The 16004-nt window shown below is 63.1% G+C and overlaps 2 protein-coding genes across 5 annotated transcripts; both read left to right on the top strand.

Annotated features, from left to right (window-relative positions):
* Positions 1-44: 44 nt before the first annotated feature.
* DDX25 (DEAD-box helicase 25) lies at positions 45-6323 on the top strand. Of its 4 annotated transcripts, XR_010073658.1 has the most exons (13): positions 46-124; positions 254-308; positions 421-471; positions 1470-1605; positions 1710-1802; positions 1905-2007; positions 2678-2792; positions 3192-3369; positions 3708-3945; positions 4372-4534; positions 4698-4886; positions 5329-5479; positions 5752-6323. XR_010073658.1 is itself a non-coding variant. In XM_063355384.1 (12 exons), the coding sequence occupies exons 1-12, from the start codon at positions 86-88 to the stop codon at positions 5059-5061; spliced, it is 1422 nt and encodes a 473-aa protein (XP_063211454.1). In that variant the 5' UTR covers positions 45-85; the 3' UTR covers positions 5062-5742. The 4 variants fall into 4 exon arrangements, 3 of the variants coding, with proteins under 3 accessions (XP_063211454.1, XP_063211455.1, XP_063211453.1); XM_063355384.1 differs by lacking the exon at positions 5752-6323 and having other exon boundaries at positions 45-124; positions 5000-5742; XM_063355385.1 differs by lacking the exon at positions 5752-6323 and having other exon boundaries at positions 45-124; positions 5329-5739.
* A 741-nt stretch (positions 6324-7064) lies between these two features.
* VSIG10L2 (V-set and immunoglobulin domain containing 10 like 2) lies at positions 7065-13846 on the top strand. The gene is made up of 12 exons (XM_063355459.1): positions 7065-7231; positions 7329-7679; positions 9407-9691; positions 10841-11116; positions 11315-11599; positions 11862-12122; positions 12232-12528; positions 12618-12920; positions 13197-13319; positions 13392-13416; positions 13506-13627; positions 13725-13846. Exons 1-12 carry the CDS (start codon positions 7156-7158, stop codon positions 13799-13801), a joined length of 2481 nt encoding a protein of 826 aa, XP_063211529.1. The 5' UTR covers positions 7065-7155; the 3' UTR covers positions 13802-13846.
* Positions 13847-16004: the final 2158 nt, after the last annotated feature.

Below are 16004 nucleotides of genomic sequence, written 5' to 3'. Positions count from 1 at the left end.
CGCGTCGCCGCCGTCCGCCCGCCCGCGCGCCAGGGGGCGCCGTTCCCCGCCCCCCCCCCCCCCTCGCTCCTCGCGGCGGGCGCCGATGGCGGCGACGGGGGACGGCGGCGGCCGGCGGCTGCGGGTGGGCGCCGGGCCGGGCCCCCTCCCCCGGGGCCTCCCCCCGCTCCGTGTGTGTGTGTGTGTGACTGTGACACCCCCCCCAACCCCCCCGGTAACGGCCCCCTCTCCCTCACCCCCCCCCCCCCCGCAGCTCCCCGCGCCCGGACCCCCACCGAGCCGCCCGGACCCCTTCGTGTGCCGGCGGGGTAAGGGCAGGCCCGGCCCCGCCTGAGTTTTGGGGGGAGTGGGGGCCCGGCGCCAGGCCTCACCCCCCCACACCCCCCGTCCCAGGCCTCACCCCCCCCCCGGTCCCCGCAGGCGGCCGCGGCGATGGGCCTGAGGAGGAGGAGGAGGAGGAGGAGGAGAAAGGTGGGTCCCGGGGCCTCCACGGGAGGCGGGTGAAGCGGGTTCGGCGGCTCCGTCGCGCTCATTAACCGCTAATGAAGCTCCTGGGGGCGTCCTGGGGTGACTGAGAGAGGGGACGAGCTGCTGGCGAGGGGGTGTCATGGCCCTGAGGGCCCCGACACCGGCCCCCCCCGCAACGTCCTGCGCCCCTCAGCGTGGAGAGGCGGATTGGGTGGACGGATGGGTGTTCATCCGGGATGATGGTCATCCTGGATGTTCTCATCCAGAGGGTGGTGGTCAACGGCGCCGCGTCCGGATGGAGACGGGTGAGACGCGGTGGCCCTCCGGGGTCCGGACTGGGACCGGAACTGGAGATGTCATCTCCATCGCCGACACGGACAGTGGGCGCCCCTCGGCAAGTTTGCCGATGACACCGAGCCGCCGGTGTCACGCCTTGAGGGACGGGATGCCAGCCAGAGGGACCTGGAGAGGTGGCACCACGGCAACCTCGTGAAGTTCAAGCAGGCCAAGGGCACGGTCCTGCACCTGGGTCGGGGCAATCCCAGGCGCAAATCCGGGTTGGGCGGAGAAGGGCTGGAGAGCAGCCCTGAGGAGAAGGACTTGGGGGTGCTGGTGGGGGAGAAGCTCCACGTGCCCCGGCAACGTGCGCTGGCAGCCCAGAAACCCCCCCGCAGCCTGGGCTGCATCCCCAGCAGCGTGGGCAGCAGGGCGAGGGGGGGATTCTGCCCCTCTGCTGGGGAGACCCCCCCGCAGCGCTGCCTCCAGCGCTGGGGCACCAACAGCAGGACACGGAGCTGTTGGAGCGGGGCCGGAGGAGGCCCCGGAGCTGCTGGGAGGGCTGGAGCCCCTCTGCTGTGGGGACAGGCTGAGAGAGCTGGGATTGGACTAGGTGGCCTTCAAGGTCCCTTCCAACCCAAACCGTTCTATGATAAGTCTTTTTTTTTTTTTAATTTTTTTTGGGTTTTTTTTGTTTTTTTTCACGAGTTTCCGCTTTTTTCCAGTGGGCTTGGCGGAAACCTCCCTGCTGAACAAGCTGATCCGCACGTCCCTGGTGGAGTCCAGCCACCGCGTGGAGATCCTGCAGCAGGACCCCAGCTCCCCGCTCTTCTCCATCAAAACCTTCGAGGAGCTGCCCCTGTGAGTCACCCGGCAAAGCGCGAGAGCCGCCGTGGCTCGTCAGATGGGCCCTTTTTGAGTCTTTTTTTTGGTTTTTTGGGTTTTGTTTTGGTTTTTTTTTACAGGAAGAAAGAGCTTTTGCAGGGGATTTACCTCATGGGCTTCAACAGACCGTCCAAAATCCAGGAGACGGCTCTGCCCATCATGCTGGCGTATCCGTGAGTAGTAACGCCGGGCGTTACCCTTGAGGCCCCCCCACCCCCCCCGGCGTCGGGACGCGCACAACCCTTGCGCTCCGCTGAGCAGCTTTTGCCTTGCAGGCCCCAAAATCTGATTGCCCAGAGCCAGTCAGGGACAGGGAAAACGGCAGCTTTTGTCTTGGCGATGCTGAGCAGAGTTAATGCCGCCGAGAAACACCCGCAGGTAACGCAGGAAAGGGAAAGCTGACGCAGGAGAGGGTTTGCCCCGGCCCCCGACACGCTGCCTGGGGGCAGCGCTCTGGTTTTTGCCCCCGTCTCTGTATGATTTTATCCTCTGGAGGGGGACGATAAACCCCTGGGTACCGTCGCTGCAGCAGGTAGGGCAGAAAGTTTGGTGCCCGCTGAAGGGAGGCGCTTTTTCTTGCTCGCGGTGGATTAAGCCAGGCTTTCCCTTATCCTGGAATTTTAAAATTTTGAAAAGCAGCTGGTGAGACCGCCGGTTTCCTGGTGGTTTAAACGCCCCCCCCGCGTGCAGAAATCAGCTCTGCGAGCTGCTTGCTGCGAGTTGAAGTCTCTCCTCTCAAGCCTACGGGGCGATTGAAGCCGCTCTGCCCCGCGCGTTTCTTCAGGAGACGAATTTCACCCCCCTCGGAAATAGCTACAGCGACTTCTTTCTGCCCGCGTCCCTCCAGCCCGGCTGCGTTCCCAGCTCCCTTCCCTCCCACCGCCCCGATCCCCCCGGCGCTTTTGCGGGAGTTTAGCGCTCGTGGGTTTTTCCGCGCTCTTCTTTCCGAAACCGCTTCGTCGCCTGCCCGGTGTCTCCCACCCCAGCGGCTTTTAACGGAGGCAGCTCTCGGCTGACGGCTCTCTCGGCTTCCCCCCCTCCCTCCCAGTGCCTCTGCTTGGCTCCCACCTACGAGCTGGCCCTGCAGATCGGGCACGTCATCGAGAACATCGGGCAGTTTTGCGCCGACATCAAGGTTACGTACGCTGTCCGGGGAAACCAAGGTGAGTCCCCTCCTGCCCGGCGCAGCTACCGGCGCCGTGGGGGGAGCGTTAATGGAGTACAGGGATCCTCTCTCAGAGCCTTGAGCTACCAGGAGCTGCCCAGACCCCCGTGAAGGCCAATAAAATAATATTTATATTTCCCTCTCCTGCTAAGGAGGCTTTTTCACAACGGCAGGCTGCCTCCATCCTCCCTTTCTTCCCACCCCGGGGCTGCTTTCCACCCCCCCCCGAGGCTGTAGGGAAGCGTCAGCGATTTTAAATCTCGCTGCGACGAGCCCCTCAAAGGCGGGAATCTGAGATAACCGAGGGACGCACGCGCTCGAGCGGGCAGAAAGGTGTCGCGTTGGTCGGCGCTGGGCTGCCATTTCCGTCCCCCCCGCGCCCCCCCGCCTCTGGCAGTCCCGCAGGGCAGCGCGCTGGAGGAGCAGATCGTCATCGGGACGCCGGGGACCATGCTGGACTGGTGTTTCAAACGGCGAGCCATCGACGTCAAGAAGATCGCCATGTTCGTGCTGGACGAAGCGGACATCATGATCGACACGCAGGGCCTCTCCTGCCAAAGCATCCGCATCCAGAGGTGGGTGCTCCCCATGGCTGGCGTCCCGCTTCCGGGGGTTTTTTCGCTCCGCTTGGAGGGAATCGGTCGCCAACTGAGCGGCCCCTGTGATGTCGAAGGAGCGCCCAGGGAAACCTGAGTCCCGGGATCCGGCTTTCTGTAAAACCGCATCCGCGAGACGCAGGGGAAGGCTTTTATCCCGCTTACCTTCCCTTGCATCCGTTACAGCCCTTGGATTGGGTTCCCTTCCTGGTGAAGGCGACACAAAATCAGCTTAAATTAGCTTTTTTTTCTTCTTTTTTTTCCCCCTTCTAATGAGTACATCCGGGCACCTCCTGAGTCCTTTTCCTCCCTTCCAGGGCTTTACCCAAGAGCTGCCAGATGCTGCTGTTCTCCGCCACCTTCAAGGAAACCGTGCGGGCCTTCGCCGTGCAAATAGTCTCCAACCCCATCGTCATAAAGCTGCGGGAGGAAGAGCTCACCCTCAGCAACATCAGGCAGTACTACTTCGTCTGCAGGAGCCGGGAGGAGAAGTACCGCGCCCTCTGCAACATCTACGGCGGCATCACCGTCGGCCAGGCCATGATCTTCTGCCAGGTGAAGCAGCTTAGCGGGGAAATCCACGCGGTTGCGGTCAGCCGGAACGGAGACGGTTCGTTTACGGGCCTGGAGGGAGGGGGAGACCCTCGAAATCAAGGAGCGGACCCCCGCCTCCCCGGGGAGGGTGGGGAACGCGTCGCCAGCAGCCTTTAAACGCGGCCTTTTCACAGCATCTCCCCTACGGCTTGGGACCGCCCTTTGCGGCGTGTCCTGACAGGGGCTTCTTGCTCCTCCGCGTCGGTTTTACCTTATTTTGAGGTGTCAAAAAAACGCCGGGAGCTCCCTTGAGAAGAGCAGGAGGCTCGGGGATGGGGGGGGGGAAATAACGGCGGGAGGGGGGGAAAAATAGCGGGGAGAGGGGGGGAAAAATAGCGGGTGGGAGCGGAGCGAAACCCCAGCCTTGCCTCTTCCCGGCACCTCCAGACTCGGAGGATCGCGGACTGGCTGTCGGTGGAGATGAGCCAGGACGGGCACCAGGTGGCCATCCTGACGGCGGAGCTGACGGTAGCCCAACGGGCCAACGTCATCCAGCGCTTCCGTGACGGGAAAGAGAAGGTCCTCATCGCTACCAACGTCTGCGCCAGAGGTACCGCCGGAAAACCCAACCTCCCTTCGCTTTCCAAGGCCCGAAACGTCCTTCCTGGCCTGGGGTTCTTCTGGCGGCGGCGTGGCCTCCGCCAACGGATCCTCCGGGGCGGGGCGATCCCGTGCCGCAGCCCCTCTCCCTCTTTCCCCCCGCTTCCCCGCAGGGATCGACGTGCAGCAGGTCACCATCGTGGTGAACTTCAACCTCCCCACCGATCAGAAGTGCCGGCCGGATTTCGAGACCTACCTCCACCGCATCGGGCGAACGGGACGCTTCGGGAAGAGGGGCATCGCCTTCAGCATGGTGGAACGCCAGAACGTGCGGCTCGTGCGGGTTATCGAGGAGCATTTCCGTGAGTATCCGCGCCCGTCCGCCTCTCCGGCAGGAGGTTCGGGGACCGGTGATCCCCTTTGCTCGTCCCCAGGTGCAGGCGACAGCTTTCCTTTCATCTCCTCGCCCTTTTAGGGTTGTTTTTTATCCCCCGGCGGCCGAATTTTCGGAGAACCAGCCCAGCAGGTTGCGCGTGACCTGCAAGGGACGTGACACGTCCCCAGGATGCCTCGGCACCTCTTCTTTTTTCCCTCCTTCCGGCATTTTCTCTGCCTTTACCCTGCAAATCCCTGTCCCCGGGGGGGAACTGGTGCCCCGGCTTAGCCCCGGCGGCCGAAATCCTGCGGGTTTTTCCCCCCCCGGGATCGGTTGTCGCTCTTAAACGTCGAGAGGATTTGCACGGGATTTGCGAGATGCCGGGGGCTGTTGAAATCCCGGTGCCCTTTTTCCCCTGCGATTTTTAGGGAAAAGACGGTTACGGCAACTTTGCGGGGTGCGGAAAACCCGCCTCCCTTCCTGATGAAAATCCCAGCGGATGAACTTTTCTTAATTGCCGTTGGAGGGCCTGACGGAGGATAAACGAACCTTCCCCGTCCCGGCTGGGTGGCTTCAGAGGTGGGAGCAGAGAGCGGGAGCGCATCCGGAAAGCCATCCCGACCTGCCGCTTCTCGCTTGGGCCGCCTCTTGCTCCCCCCGGCAGCCTTCTCGTGGCCGCTGCCCTTCGTCCGCTTCGCGCCCCGCTCCCTCTGCGTTCATCGGAGTGGAAATACCGCAGCCGGGGAACGTCCCGGCCCCGGGGCGCGTTCCCGCGGCGCGGACGCTCGCTCGTGGTTTTCACTCGGTGGCGTCCAACGCCTTTTTTTTTCCCCCCCTTTTCCTTCCCGCAGAGACCGAGATCAAGCAGCTGGACCCGGACGACATGGACGAGCTGGAGAGGCTGCAAAACTGAGCGAGGAGTGGGGGGGGGGGGGATTTGCTCCTCGCCCCCCCCCAGCTCGGCGTTTCAAAACGGAAGGAAAAGTCCCAGCGGGGGAAAAAAAATCTCCCCGTTCTCTTCTCGCTTCCTTAAAGCCGGTTGGGTTTGTTGCGATGTTTCAGGAGAAGACGGAGAGGGGGAACCCTCGGCGCTTGTCCTTGCTTTCGTTCCTTGTTCTTTCGCTGAGGTTTTCGTAGCCGTGAACTTCGCGTGGCTCGAGGAATCCCCCCCCGAGGGGCTTAAGGCGGGGGTAACGTTCCTCAAAAACGGGTCTTTGGTGGGGGGGGGCTCGGAGTGGTTCAGAAACCGGGTAAAGCGGCCCAAAAAAAAAAAAGAAAAATCACCTTCAGGCCGCAGCCGGTGGGCGGCGTTTCTGCCGGCAAAAATCTCGGTGAAAACTTTTAATAAGACCAAAAAAACCAAAAAATTCAGGAGAAAGAAGCGAGTTATTAAAAAAAAAAATAAAAATAAATAAAAAAAAAAGCCGGTCTCGCTAGATGGCAGCAGGAATCCACCGCCGCCATCCCAAATCCCATCGGGACCCGAAACCGAGCGTTTGGCACCCAAAATTCGAGCGTTTGGGGTGACGCCGGTGCGGGGGGAGAGAGAGAGAGAGAGGTTGGACCTCCGTGGGGGCTGCCCGTCCCCCCCCCGGGGTTGATTATTGGCCACGGCGGAGCGAAGCGCTAATAAACTGGACTTCTTTGTAATTCCGGGGGGCGGTGGTGCTCCTTTGCCCAAATCCCGTGAAATTTATCGCTTATTTATTTTACTCGCGGAAGGATTTTTTTTTTTTTTTTTAAATTTTTTTTTTTTTAATCTTATCAGGTCAACGCTCCCCCCTCGTTCATCGAATTTCTCCCCAAACCCCCCCCCCCCCCCCCCGCCATGAATGTTTGATGGGCCGGGGCGCGGCGGAGAGCGGGGGATGAAATATCAAACCCCGCCGAGCGCCCGGCTTCCCCCGGCGCCCAGACCCCGTGTTTTCAATCTTTGAGGGGGGGGGGATGGGGGGGGGGCAGCAGCTTATTTTCCCCTCTTTTAGCCCCAAAATCTTGGGGGGGGGGGGGGGCGTGTAACGTGAATAAATTGTCTCTCTGATGGGAAGGAGGTGACGCTGCCACTCCTGCCATGAGCGCGCCCATCCTCAGCCCTGAGATTGCAGGGGTCGGGTTCTTCCCCCCCGCCGCCCCCCCCCCCCCCCAACCTTACCCAGGGTTATAAATAATTAAGGGTTAATCAGGGCCGGGCTTAATTACCCAGGGGTAACCCGAGAGGAGCGGCCCTGCTTGGGCTCGGTGCCGGACATGGCGCCATGGAGCGCAGCCGGGCACTGCCGCCGCCTCGGAGGGGACCCTGGATCCTCTGCCTGCTGCCGGCGCTGGCGGGGGGTGAGCAGAGATTCCCCCCCCCCCCCCCCCCCATTTCCCCCTTCCCCAAATTCTCCCCGAGCCGAGACCCGACGGACTCGTTGCGCCCCTGGGCCAGGTCAGCTGCTGGCGGCCGGCGACGCGGCTTACGAGGAGCGGAGGGTGACGGGGGTGCGGGGCCGGGCGGTGGAGCTGAGCTGCGGGCCGGCGACAGCGGCGCCGCCGGCCGTGGTCTTCTGGAGCTTCGCGGGGGGCTCGGGGCCGCCGCGGGCCGTGGCGGTGGGCTCGGGCTGGCAGGTGGCGGTGGCCAGCGGCGCGGGGACGCTGGGCCGGGTGACCCTGCGCAACGGGACGCTGGAGCTGCGGGAGCTGCGGGCGGCCGCCCAGGGACGCTTCCTCTGCCAGGGGCTCTTCCCGGAGCCGGGCCGGCTCCGCGTGGGCTACGCCGCCGTCCTCCTGCGCGTCCTGGGTAAGCCGCCGGTGACCTTCCCGCCGCACCCCACTAGCCACGGGCCAGCCAGCATTGCCTTCCCCTGGCTTGCCGGGAAGCATCCCCTTGCCCGCTAGCCAGTACAGACGTCCACTGGCCAAGGCAGAGTGCTACTGGCTGATGAAGCACCCCACTAGCCAATGAAGGGCCCCACTAGTCAACAGAGCATGCGACTAGCCAGTGTAGAGCCCCCACTAGCCAAGGTGGTGGCCCACTAGCCAATGAAGAGTCCCCACTAGGCAGTGTAGAGCCCCCACTAGTCAACAAAGCGTTCCACTAGCCAACGTAGAGCCCCACTAGCCAACAAAGCATGGGACTAGCCAGTGCAGAGCACCCACTAGCCAAGGTGGTGGCCCACTAGCCAATGAAGAGCCCCCACTAGTCAACAAAGCGTTCCACTAGCCAACGTAGAGCCCCACTACCTAACAAAGCATGCCACTAGCCAGTGCAGAGCCCCCACTAGCCAAGGTGGTGGCCCACTAGCCACTGAAGAGTCCCCACTAGGCAGTGTAGAGCCTCCACTAGTCAACGTAGAGCCCCACTAGCCAACAAAGCATTCCACTAGCCAGTGTAGAGCCCCCACTAGCCAAGGTGGTGGCCCACTAGTCAATGAAGAGCCCCCACTAGCCAAGGTGGTGGCCCACTAGCCAATGAAGAGCCCCCACTAGGCAGTGTAGAGCCCCCACTAGTCAACAACGCGTTCCACTAGCCAACATAGAGCCCCACTAGCTAACAAAGCATGCCACTAGCCAGTGCAGAGCACCCACTAGCCAAGGTGGTGGCCCACTAGCCACTGAAGAGTCCCCACTAGGCAGTGTAGAGCCTCCACTAGTCAACGTAGAGCCCCACTAGCCAACAAAGCATTCCACTAGCCAGTGTAGAGCCCCCACTAGCCAAGGTGGTGGCCCACTAGCCAATGAAGAGCCCCCACTAGGCAGTGTAGAGCCCCCACTAGTCAACAACGCGTTCCACTAGCCAACGTAGAGCCCCACTAGCTAACAAAGCATGCCACTAGCCAGTGCAGAGCACCCACTAGCCAAGGTGGTGGCCCACTAGCCACTGAAGAGTCCCCACTAGGCAGTGTAGAGCCTCCACCAGTCAACGTAGAGCCCCACTAGCCAACAAAGCATTCCACTAGCCAGTGCAGAGCCCCCACTAGCCAATGAAACACGCCACCAGCCAACAAAGGGCCCCACCAGTCAGTGAAGCATGCCACCAACGTACCACTAGCCAATATAGCACCCCACTAGCCAGCAAAGCACCCTACTTGCCAACATAGCATCCCACTAGCCAACATAGCACTCCACGAGCCAATGTAGTGCCAAACTAGCCAACACAGCACCTCACTAGCCAAAATAGCTCACCACTAGCTAATGAACTCCCCTGCCTCCAGCCAATGTTGTGCCCCACTAGCCATCCCCATCACCTTACCGTGGCCAACCCACCATCCCACCAGCCCGTAACTGGTCTTATTGGCCCACACATAGCCGCTCCAGCTAGTCCCCATGCCCACAGCCAGGCCGCCCCCTCACTAGCCTACAGACGTTCTCACTAGCCATCCCGCTAGCCACTAGAGCGCCTCACTAGCCGATAAATCATCTGGGCTGGAAAGATCCGGGTGGGACCGTAGGAACGTGGGGGCCACCGGCAGGACCAGGGGAGGTGGCCGGCAGCTTCGGGGGCCGCTCATGGCTCGGTGCCCCCAGTGCCCGTCTCCAAGCCCTTCGTGCGGCCGACGGCGGCGGCGGCGGCCGAGGGGGCAGCGGTGGCCCTGACGTGCTCCGTGCGGGAAGGGACGGAGCCGCTGAGCTTCTCCTGGCAGCACCGGGAGCCCCGGGGGGGTCCCTCAGCGTCCCCCGCGGGGCTGGGGGGCTCCGGGGAGGAGCTGCGCCTGACGCCCGCCAACCGCAGCCACGCCGGCTGGTACGCCTGCACCGTGGGCAACGAGGTCAACAACCACACCAGCGAGCCCGTCTACCTGGACATCGTCTGTGAGTGCCCCGGGGCTCCGTCCCACCTCCTCAGGGGGTGGCCCGAGGTGGGCACCAGCTGTGGGGGCATCCTCAGGGCTGGAGATGCCACCGTGGCCACCATGGTATGCCCATGGCCACCAAGCATCCTGCCATCATGGTACGTCCGTAGCTACCATGCACCCTGCCACCATGATGCCACCACGGTACAGCCACAGCCACCATGGCATGGCCATTGCCAACAACCATGTTGCCACTATGACGCATCCATGGCCACCATGATGCATCCATGGCCTCCATGGCCACCACAATGCATCCATGGCCACCATACACCATGCCACCTCCACAGCCACTATGCCACCATAGTGCCTCCACGGGCACCATGCACCACGGTACATCCATGGCCACCAAGCCATGGATACCACGACGCCACCATGATGCAGCCATGGCCACCATGCACCCCACCGCCGTGATGCCTCCATGGCCGTTATGCACCCCACCACCATGATGCCTCCATAGCCGCCATGACATGCCCATGGCCACCATGCACCATGCCACCATGATGCCACCATAGCCACCATGACATGTCCATGGCCACCATGCACCATGCCACCATGATGCCACCGTGACATGTCCATGGCCACCATGCACCATGCCACCATGATGCCTCCATAGCCGCCATGACATGCCCATGGCCACCATGCACCATGCCACCATGATGCCACCATAGCCACCATGACATGTCCATGGCCACCATGCACCTCGCTGTCGCGGTACCTCTATGGCCACCATGCCAGCATGGCATATCTATGGCCACCACTACGGTGTGTCCACGGCCACCATACACCATGCCACCTCCACAGCCACCATAGTGTCTCCACGGCCACCACGCACCACGGTACCTCCATGGCCACCAGGCATCCTGCCACCATGGTGTGTCTATAGCTACCACGGTACACCCATGGCCACCAGGCATCCTGCCACCACGATGCCTCCATGGCCACCACGCACCACAGTACGTCCCTGGCCACCCTGTGTCACGGTGTGTCCACAACCACCATGGCTCCCCCCTTTCTAAGGAGGCTTCCCAGGCTGGTTTCCCACCCGTGGGAGGGCTGCGTCCCCTCTGTGGGGACGTCCCCGTGGCTAAAGGGCCCCGTGTCACCGCAGACGGCCCCGACGAGCCGGCCATCAGCGTGGAGCCCTTCTCCCCCGAAGCGGGGGGCTTCTCGGCGGGCGAGCGGGAGGACGTGGTGCTGAGCTGCCTGGCTCCCTCCAACCCCCCCAGCCGCTACGTCTGGCTCCACAACGGTTCCCAGGTCCACACCGGCCAGACCTACGTCATCGCCGCCATCGCCCGCGCCCAGGCGGGCACCTACACCTGCCTGGCCGAAAACACCCACCTCCAAACCCGCACCCAGGCCACCATCGTCCTCACCGTCTACTGTAAGTAACCCTGGCAGGGGGGAGACCCCGGCGGGTCGTGTGTCCCCCCCCCCCCCCAGGGCGAGATGGACCAACCCGGCTCCCCGGTGAGGATGGGGGCGCGAGGGGTAATTTGGGTGATGGGGTGGGGAGGGAGGGGTAAAAGCGGGGTGGGGACAATGCCCCCCGCCCTACCCCGGCGCTGATGGTCTCCTGCAGATCCACCAGCCGGGAGCCCCAGCTGCTCTGCCCAGGCCACCGGTGACCCGCAGGAGGTGGCCCTGTGGTGCCGCTGGCCGGGGGGCTTCCCCCCAGCACGGCTGCGCTGGGTGGGCCCCCAGGAGGAGGAGGAGGAGGAGGAGGAAGAAGAAGGGGGGATGGGGACGAGTTTTTCCATGGCCACCAGCATCCAGCCGGGGGCGGCCACCAGGAACGGCAGCTCCTTCTCCTGCCTGGCCTCCCACCCCGCGCTGCCGCAGGGGGCTGCCTGCGGGACCACCCTGTGTGAGTGCGGACGGGTCCGTCTCCCCCCCACCCCCCCCCCGCCAAAAATCCCTTCCTGACCCCCCCCCGGCACCCCTGTGCCACGGCCGCGCCATACGGTGGACACCCCAAGGTGACGCTGCCTCGGCTGGCACCTCCATCTTGCTCCAAAACGGGGACCCCCATGTCCTGAGGGGGGGGGATGGTGGTGGTCCCCATTTTGGGGGGGGCCGCTCCAGCAGAACATCAGGATACCCCGCCCTGACGCCTCTCCATCCCGCAGGGGTCCCGGCCGGCGGCCCCTCCTGCACGGCAGCGGCCACCAAGGGTGACGAGTACGTGATGCTGCGGTGCCGGTGGGAGGGGGGGACGCCGCCGGTCACCTTGCGCTGGCGGGACGGCGGGGGCCGGGCCTTGGGGGACCCCTCGCCCTCCGCTGCCGTCCTGGTGCTGAGCGCCACCGACGGCCTGCGGGGCCGGGATTTCGTCTGCGCGGCCGCCCACCCGCTGCGGGCCACCGGCGCCGAGTGCCGCCTGCGGCTGGGTAAGCCCTCGCTGCGCCGCGGCGGGGTCACGCAATCCCAGCGGCGGGGTCACGCAGCGCCGCCGCCACCTCCGCGTCCCCCTCCCCACCCCACTTTGTCACCCCGCAGACGTCCCCGAGCTGGAGGCGGAGAGGAGCGAGGTGGCGGTGCTGGAGGGCAGCGCGGGGCGGTTGGCGTGCCGGCGTGGCAGCGGCGGTGGCAGTCTGGGTGCCAGCGTGGTTTGGCACGACCCCGAGGGGCGGGAGGTGACGCCGGGGGTGGCCAAGTACCAGCTGGAGCGGGGCGAAACGTGGGTCAACCTCACCGTGCGGGACGCCGAGTGGCCGGGGGACGGCGGGATCTACCGCTGCGTCGCCGCCAACGCCGTGGGCACCGCCAGCCTCCCCGTCCGCCTCCGCGTGGACCGTGAGTCCTGGGAGGGGGGCCCAGGGTGGGCTTGGAGGGGGGCGGGGAGGGGGTTCAGCCCCGTCCTGCCACGCGCCGTCTCGCCACAGGGTACCCGGCCCCCCCCAACGTCACCATCAGCAAGCTGCGGTACACGCGGGCGCGCACCGAGGTGCGGCTGGAGTGGCGGACGCAAGGCGCCGGCAACCTCACCGGCTTCGTGGTGCAGCGGCGCCAAGCCAAGAAACCCCCCCGGCGGGCGCCCGGCCCCTGGGAAACGGCCGCCGGCGACATCGAGCCCCACTCCCGCGACCGGCGCCTGGGGGGGCTGGACCCCACCGTGGTCTACGCTTTCCGTGTCCTGGCCGTCAACCACCGGACGGCCGGGCACCCCTCCGAGGTGCAGACACCAGGTGAAGTGCGGGGCGGGGGGACGCTGCTCCGTGGGGGCAGAGCAGGGTTTGAGCGGAGAAGGGTGACATTCGCATCCCGGAGGAGCTGAGGAGCCAAGTAGGAGCAGCCATCAGTAGGTTTCAGAGTGAACAGGAACAGGGGCCCGCTTCCCCCTGCCTTTCTGGGCTCCGCCAGGCCTTGGCCGGCTGTGCCTGCTGCCTCCTCTCCCTCTGGGTGCCTCGTTAGCCTAATTAGCCCTGGGGAGGACAGGCTGACGAGCCACCACTCTCTTCCAGCCGAGCCTCCCTTCGAGGCCTACCCGGCGGTGACGGGGGCGGCAGTGGTGGGGATGCTGGTGGCCACCGCAGCGTCATTCCTGGCCGTGCGCTGGCTTGCCCACCACCGGGACACCCTCCCACGTGAGTGCCGGGGGGGCGGGGTGGGGGGCACAGCAAGACCGCAGCCCCCACCTCGCCTCTCTCCATCCCCAGGTCTGCACGACCTGCTCTTCCGCACGTGAGTGACCAAACGCCCTGAACCCACAACTGCCACCGGCCCCGCATGGGTGAGACCCCCCCCCCCGCCTTGTCCCCCCTCCCCGCCAGGGCTGGCCCCGGCGCCCAGGAGCCCATCGGCACACCGGAGGACGCCGAAACAGCCGCAAGCAGGGAGGAAGGAGCAGCAGCGGCGGCACCAGGAGAGCCGGCTGCCCCCGGCCCGGCGGCAGGTAACGGCACCCACGGGGTGAGCAGAGGGTCGAGCCACCCACCCCCGGTGAGCCGGCACCCACCCGCTGTCCCCGGGGGCTCTCCCGGCCCTTGCAGAGCCGCTCGCGGAAGCGCCGGACGCCGCAGCCGACCCCCCGGTTAACGTCACCATCACCGTGACAGCAACGCCCTGACCTCTCCGCCCTTTTTCCCCCCCTCTTTATTTCCCTTTCCTCCCCTTGTTTCGCGCCAGGCAGCACCTGGCAGTGCCGCGATGCCGCTCGGCCCTTGGCATTAATAAAGGCGGGAAGGCTGGAAAAATCTCTGTAATCCAGACCCGGTAGAAAAAAAAAAAAAACAAACCAAAAAAACCCCCCAAAAAACAGGGGCTGGGGGCTTTTCTAACCCCCAAAAATCGGGAGGAGCGGTGAAAATCGCGATACAGCGCCGGCGAGGCGTCGCCAGAAGCCTGGCGCCAGGTTCTACCCGGTTTTAGGCGCTGGGGAGAGGGCAGCCGGCTCTAAACAGCACCGTAGCACCCGCTGAACCTCCCCCTCCGGCTCCGCCTCGAGCCTTCCGTTATTCGCGGGGCTAAAATAAATATTTTTTCAACCCCCCCCCGGGAGAAAGGAAAAAAAAAAAACCAAAAAAAACCAACTCCCCGAGGGCCAAAGCTCCGCTCTCAGCCCCAGGACGTGCGGTGGCGGAGGCGGGTTTGGGACGGCGCTGGGTTTTACGCAGTGCCAGGAGAGGCACAAAGCTCTGGTGGGGGTCAGGGAGGGGTCCTCGCCTTCACCCCCAACTCCCCAGCTTCAGGCCAACGGTAAAAATAGGAATTCGAGACGGTTCGTCCCCAGGTCGGTGCACGCGCAGAGGGAGACACAAGTCCAAGGGAAAGGGCGGAGCGGCCCCCAGCTTTCCTCGCCCTCGCCCGCTGGTGCGCGAGATAAACGAGAGCGTCTTTGGGCCTTTTCTTCCGTGTTTTGGTCAATAACCCGTTTGGGAAGCGTCAAGCGACGAGATCCAACCTCGCGCTTCAGCGCCCGGGGAGTATCGATCCCCACTGCCGCCACAAAGCAGCGTCACTCTCTCTATCCAACCACCCCTAAAAATACAAACCCCCAAAGCCCAAAACCCTGCCAAAAACGTCCCTTCGAAGCACGTATAATTTCCAAAGGAATGTTAGAGCTCCTTGGGAAAATATAGCGCGTTTATACGACACAACCGTAACGCAGGGCAGCACGTGCAGGGGTTGATTTAAGCGAGGTCACTTCAAAATACGGTTAAATCTCAGCATTCGGGGAAAACGAAGCAGCCAGAGAGGTAAAACCCAACCACTCGCCTGCCGGCTCCGTCGGAAAGCGGGGAAAATCCTGGCGGCGGGTGCGGCGAAAGGGGAAACGCGGCGAGGAGCGGAGGGAGACGGCCGGGTTTGGGAGAGGAAGAAGAGGAACGAAGAGGGAGGAGCGGGGCTTTGCAGCGCCCGCGGGGCAGGCGGCGGCGGAAGCCCAGGGGTTTTACGGCGCGAGGTTCGGGGTGGCGGAAAACGGGGGCGTTCGGAACCGGGAAGAGGCCCAGGGCTGAAAAGAAAGGCAAAAAGAAAGAATGCGTAAATAATACAACAAAAGGTGGGGAAAAACCCCAAATAAACAAACAAAAAACAAAAAAACCCAACCCCAACCCCCCCCCCAAAACTCCCCCCTCGACCCCCCTCCAAACCCCCCCAAAAAAACCCAAACCAAAAAAATAAACTGCAAAACCCCCAAAAAACCAAAAAAAACCCCAAAAAAACCAACCCCCAAAAACCCGAAAAAAACCCCCAAAAGCCCCCCAAAAAACCCCCAAGAACCCAAAAAACCCCCCAAAACCCCCCCAAAAACCCCCAAGAACCCAAAAAAACCCCCCAAAACCCCCCCAAAAACCCCCAAGAACCCCAAAAAAACCCCCCAAAACCCCCCAAGAACCCCAAAAAAAACCCCCCAAATCCCCCAAAAAACCCCAAAAAAACCCCCCCAAAAACCCCCCAAAATAACCCAAAAACCCCCCCCCAAACCCCCCCCAAACCCCCCCTAAAAACCCCCCCAAAAAAACCCCCAAAACCGAAAAAAGCACAAAAACCCCCCAAAACACCAAAACACCAAAAAATCCAAAAGAAACACCCCAAAAAAACACCCCAAAAAAACACCCCAAAAAAACCCAAACACACCAACAAAAAAATAAAAACACCCAAAAAACCCAAAATACACAAAAAATAAAAAAAAAAAAAACAAAAAAAGCGCCCCAAAACACACCAAAACATAAAACCCCCACAAAAAAACATTAAAAAAACCCAACAAAATACCCAAAAATAACCCAAAAAAAACCCCCCCAAAACCCCCAAACCCCCCCAAAACCAAA

Source organism: Chroicocephalus ridibundus, chromosome 18 (genome assembly GCF_963924245.1).
Source record: "Chroicocephalus ridibundus chromosome 18, bChrRid1.1, whole genome shotgun sequence".
Taxonomy (NCBI): domain Eukaryota; kingdom Metazoa; phylum Chordata; class Aves; order Charadriiformes; family Laridae; genus Chroicocephalus; species Chroicocephalus ridibundus.
Note: the sequence above shows the minus strand (reverse complement) of the source record. Positions and strands in the feature narration are given on the sequence as shown.

What these genes read in the sequence shown, in the direction of transcription:
- DDX25 (XM_063355383.1), top strand. Translation starts at nt 86, where the DNA reads ATGGCGGCGACGGGGGACGGCGGCGGCCGGCGGCTGCGG. An exon ending in GCGGCGGCCGGCGGCTGCGG is followed by an intron (nt 125 to 253) that starts GTGGGCGCCGGG and finishes CCCCCCCCGCAG; the next exon opens with CTCCCCGCGCCCGGACCCCC. An exon ending in ACCTTCGAGGAGCTGCCCCT is followed by an intron (nt 1,606 to 1,709) that starts GTGAGTCACCCG and finishes TTTTTTTTACAG; the next exon opens with GAAGAAAGAGCTTTTGCAGG.
- VSIG10L2 (XM_063355459.1), top strand. Translation starts at nt 7,156, where the DNA reads ATGGAGCGCAGCCGGGCACTGCCGCCGCCTCGGAGGGGACCCTGGATC. An exon ending in GCTGCCGGCGCTGGCGGGGG is followed by an intron (nt 7,232 to 7,328) that starts GTGAGCAGAGAT and finishes CCCCTGGGCCAG; the next exon opens with GTCAGCTGCTGGCGGCCGGC. An exon ending in CCACCGGGACACCCTCCCAC is followed by an intron (nt 13,320 to 13,391) that starts GTGAGTGCCGGG and finishes CTCCATCCCCAG; the next exon opens with GTCTGCACGACCTGCTCTTC.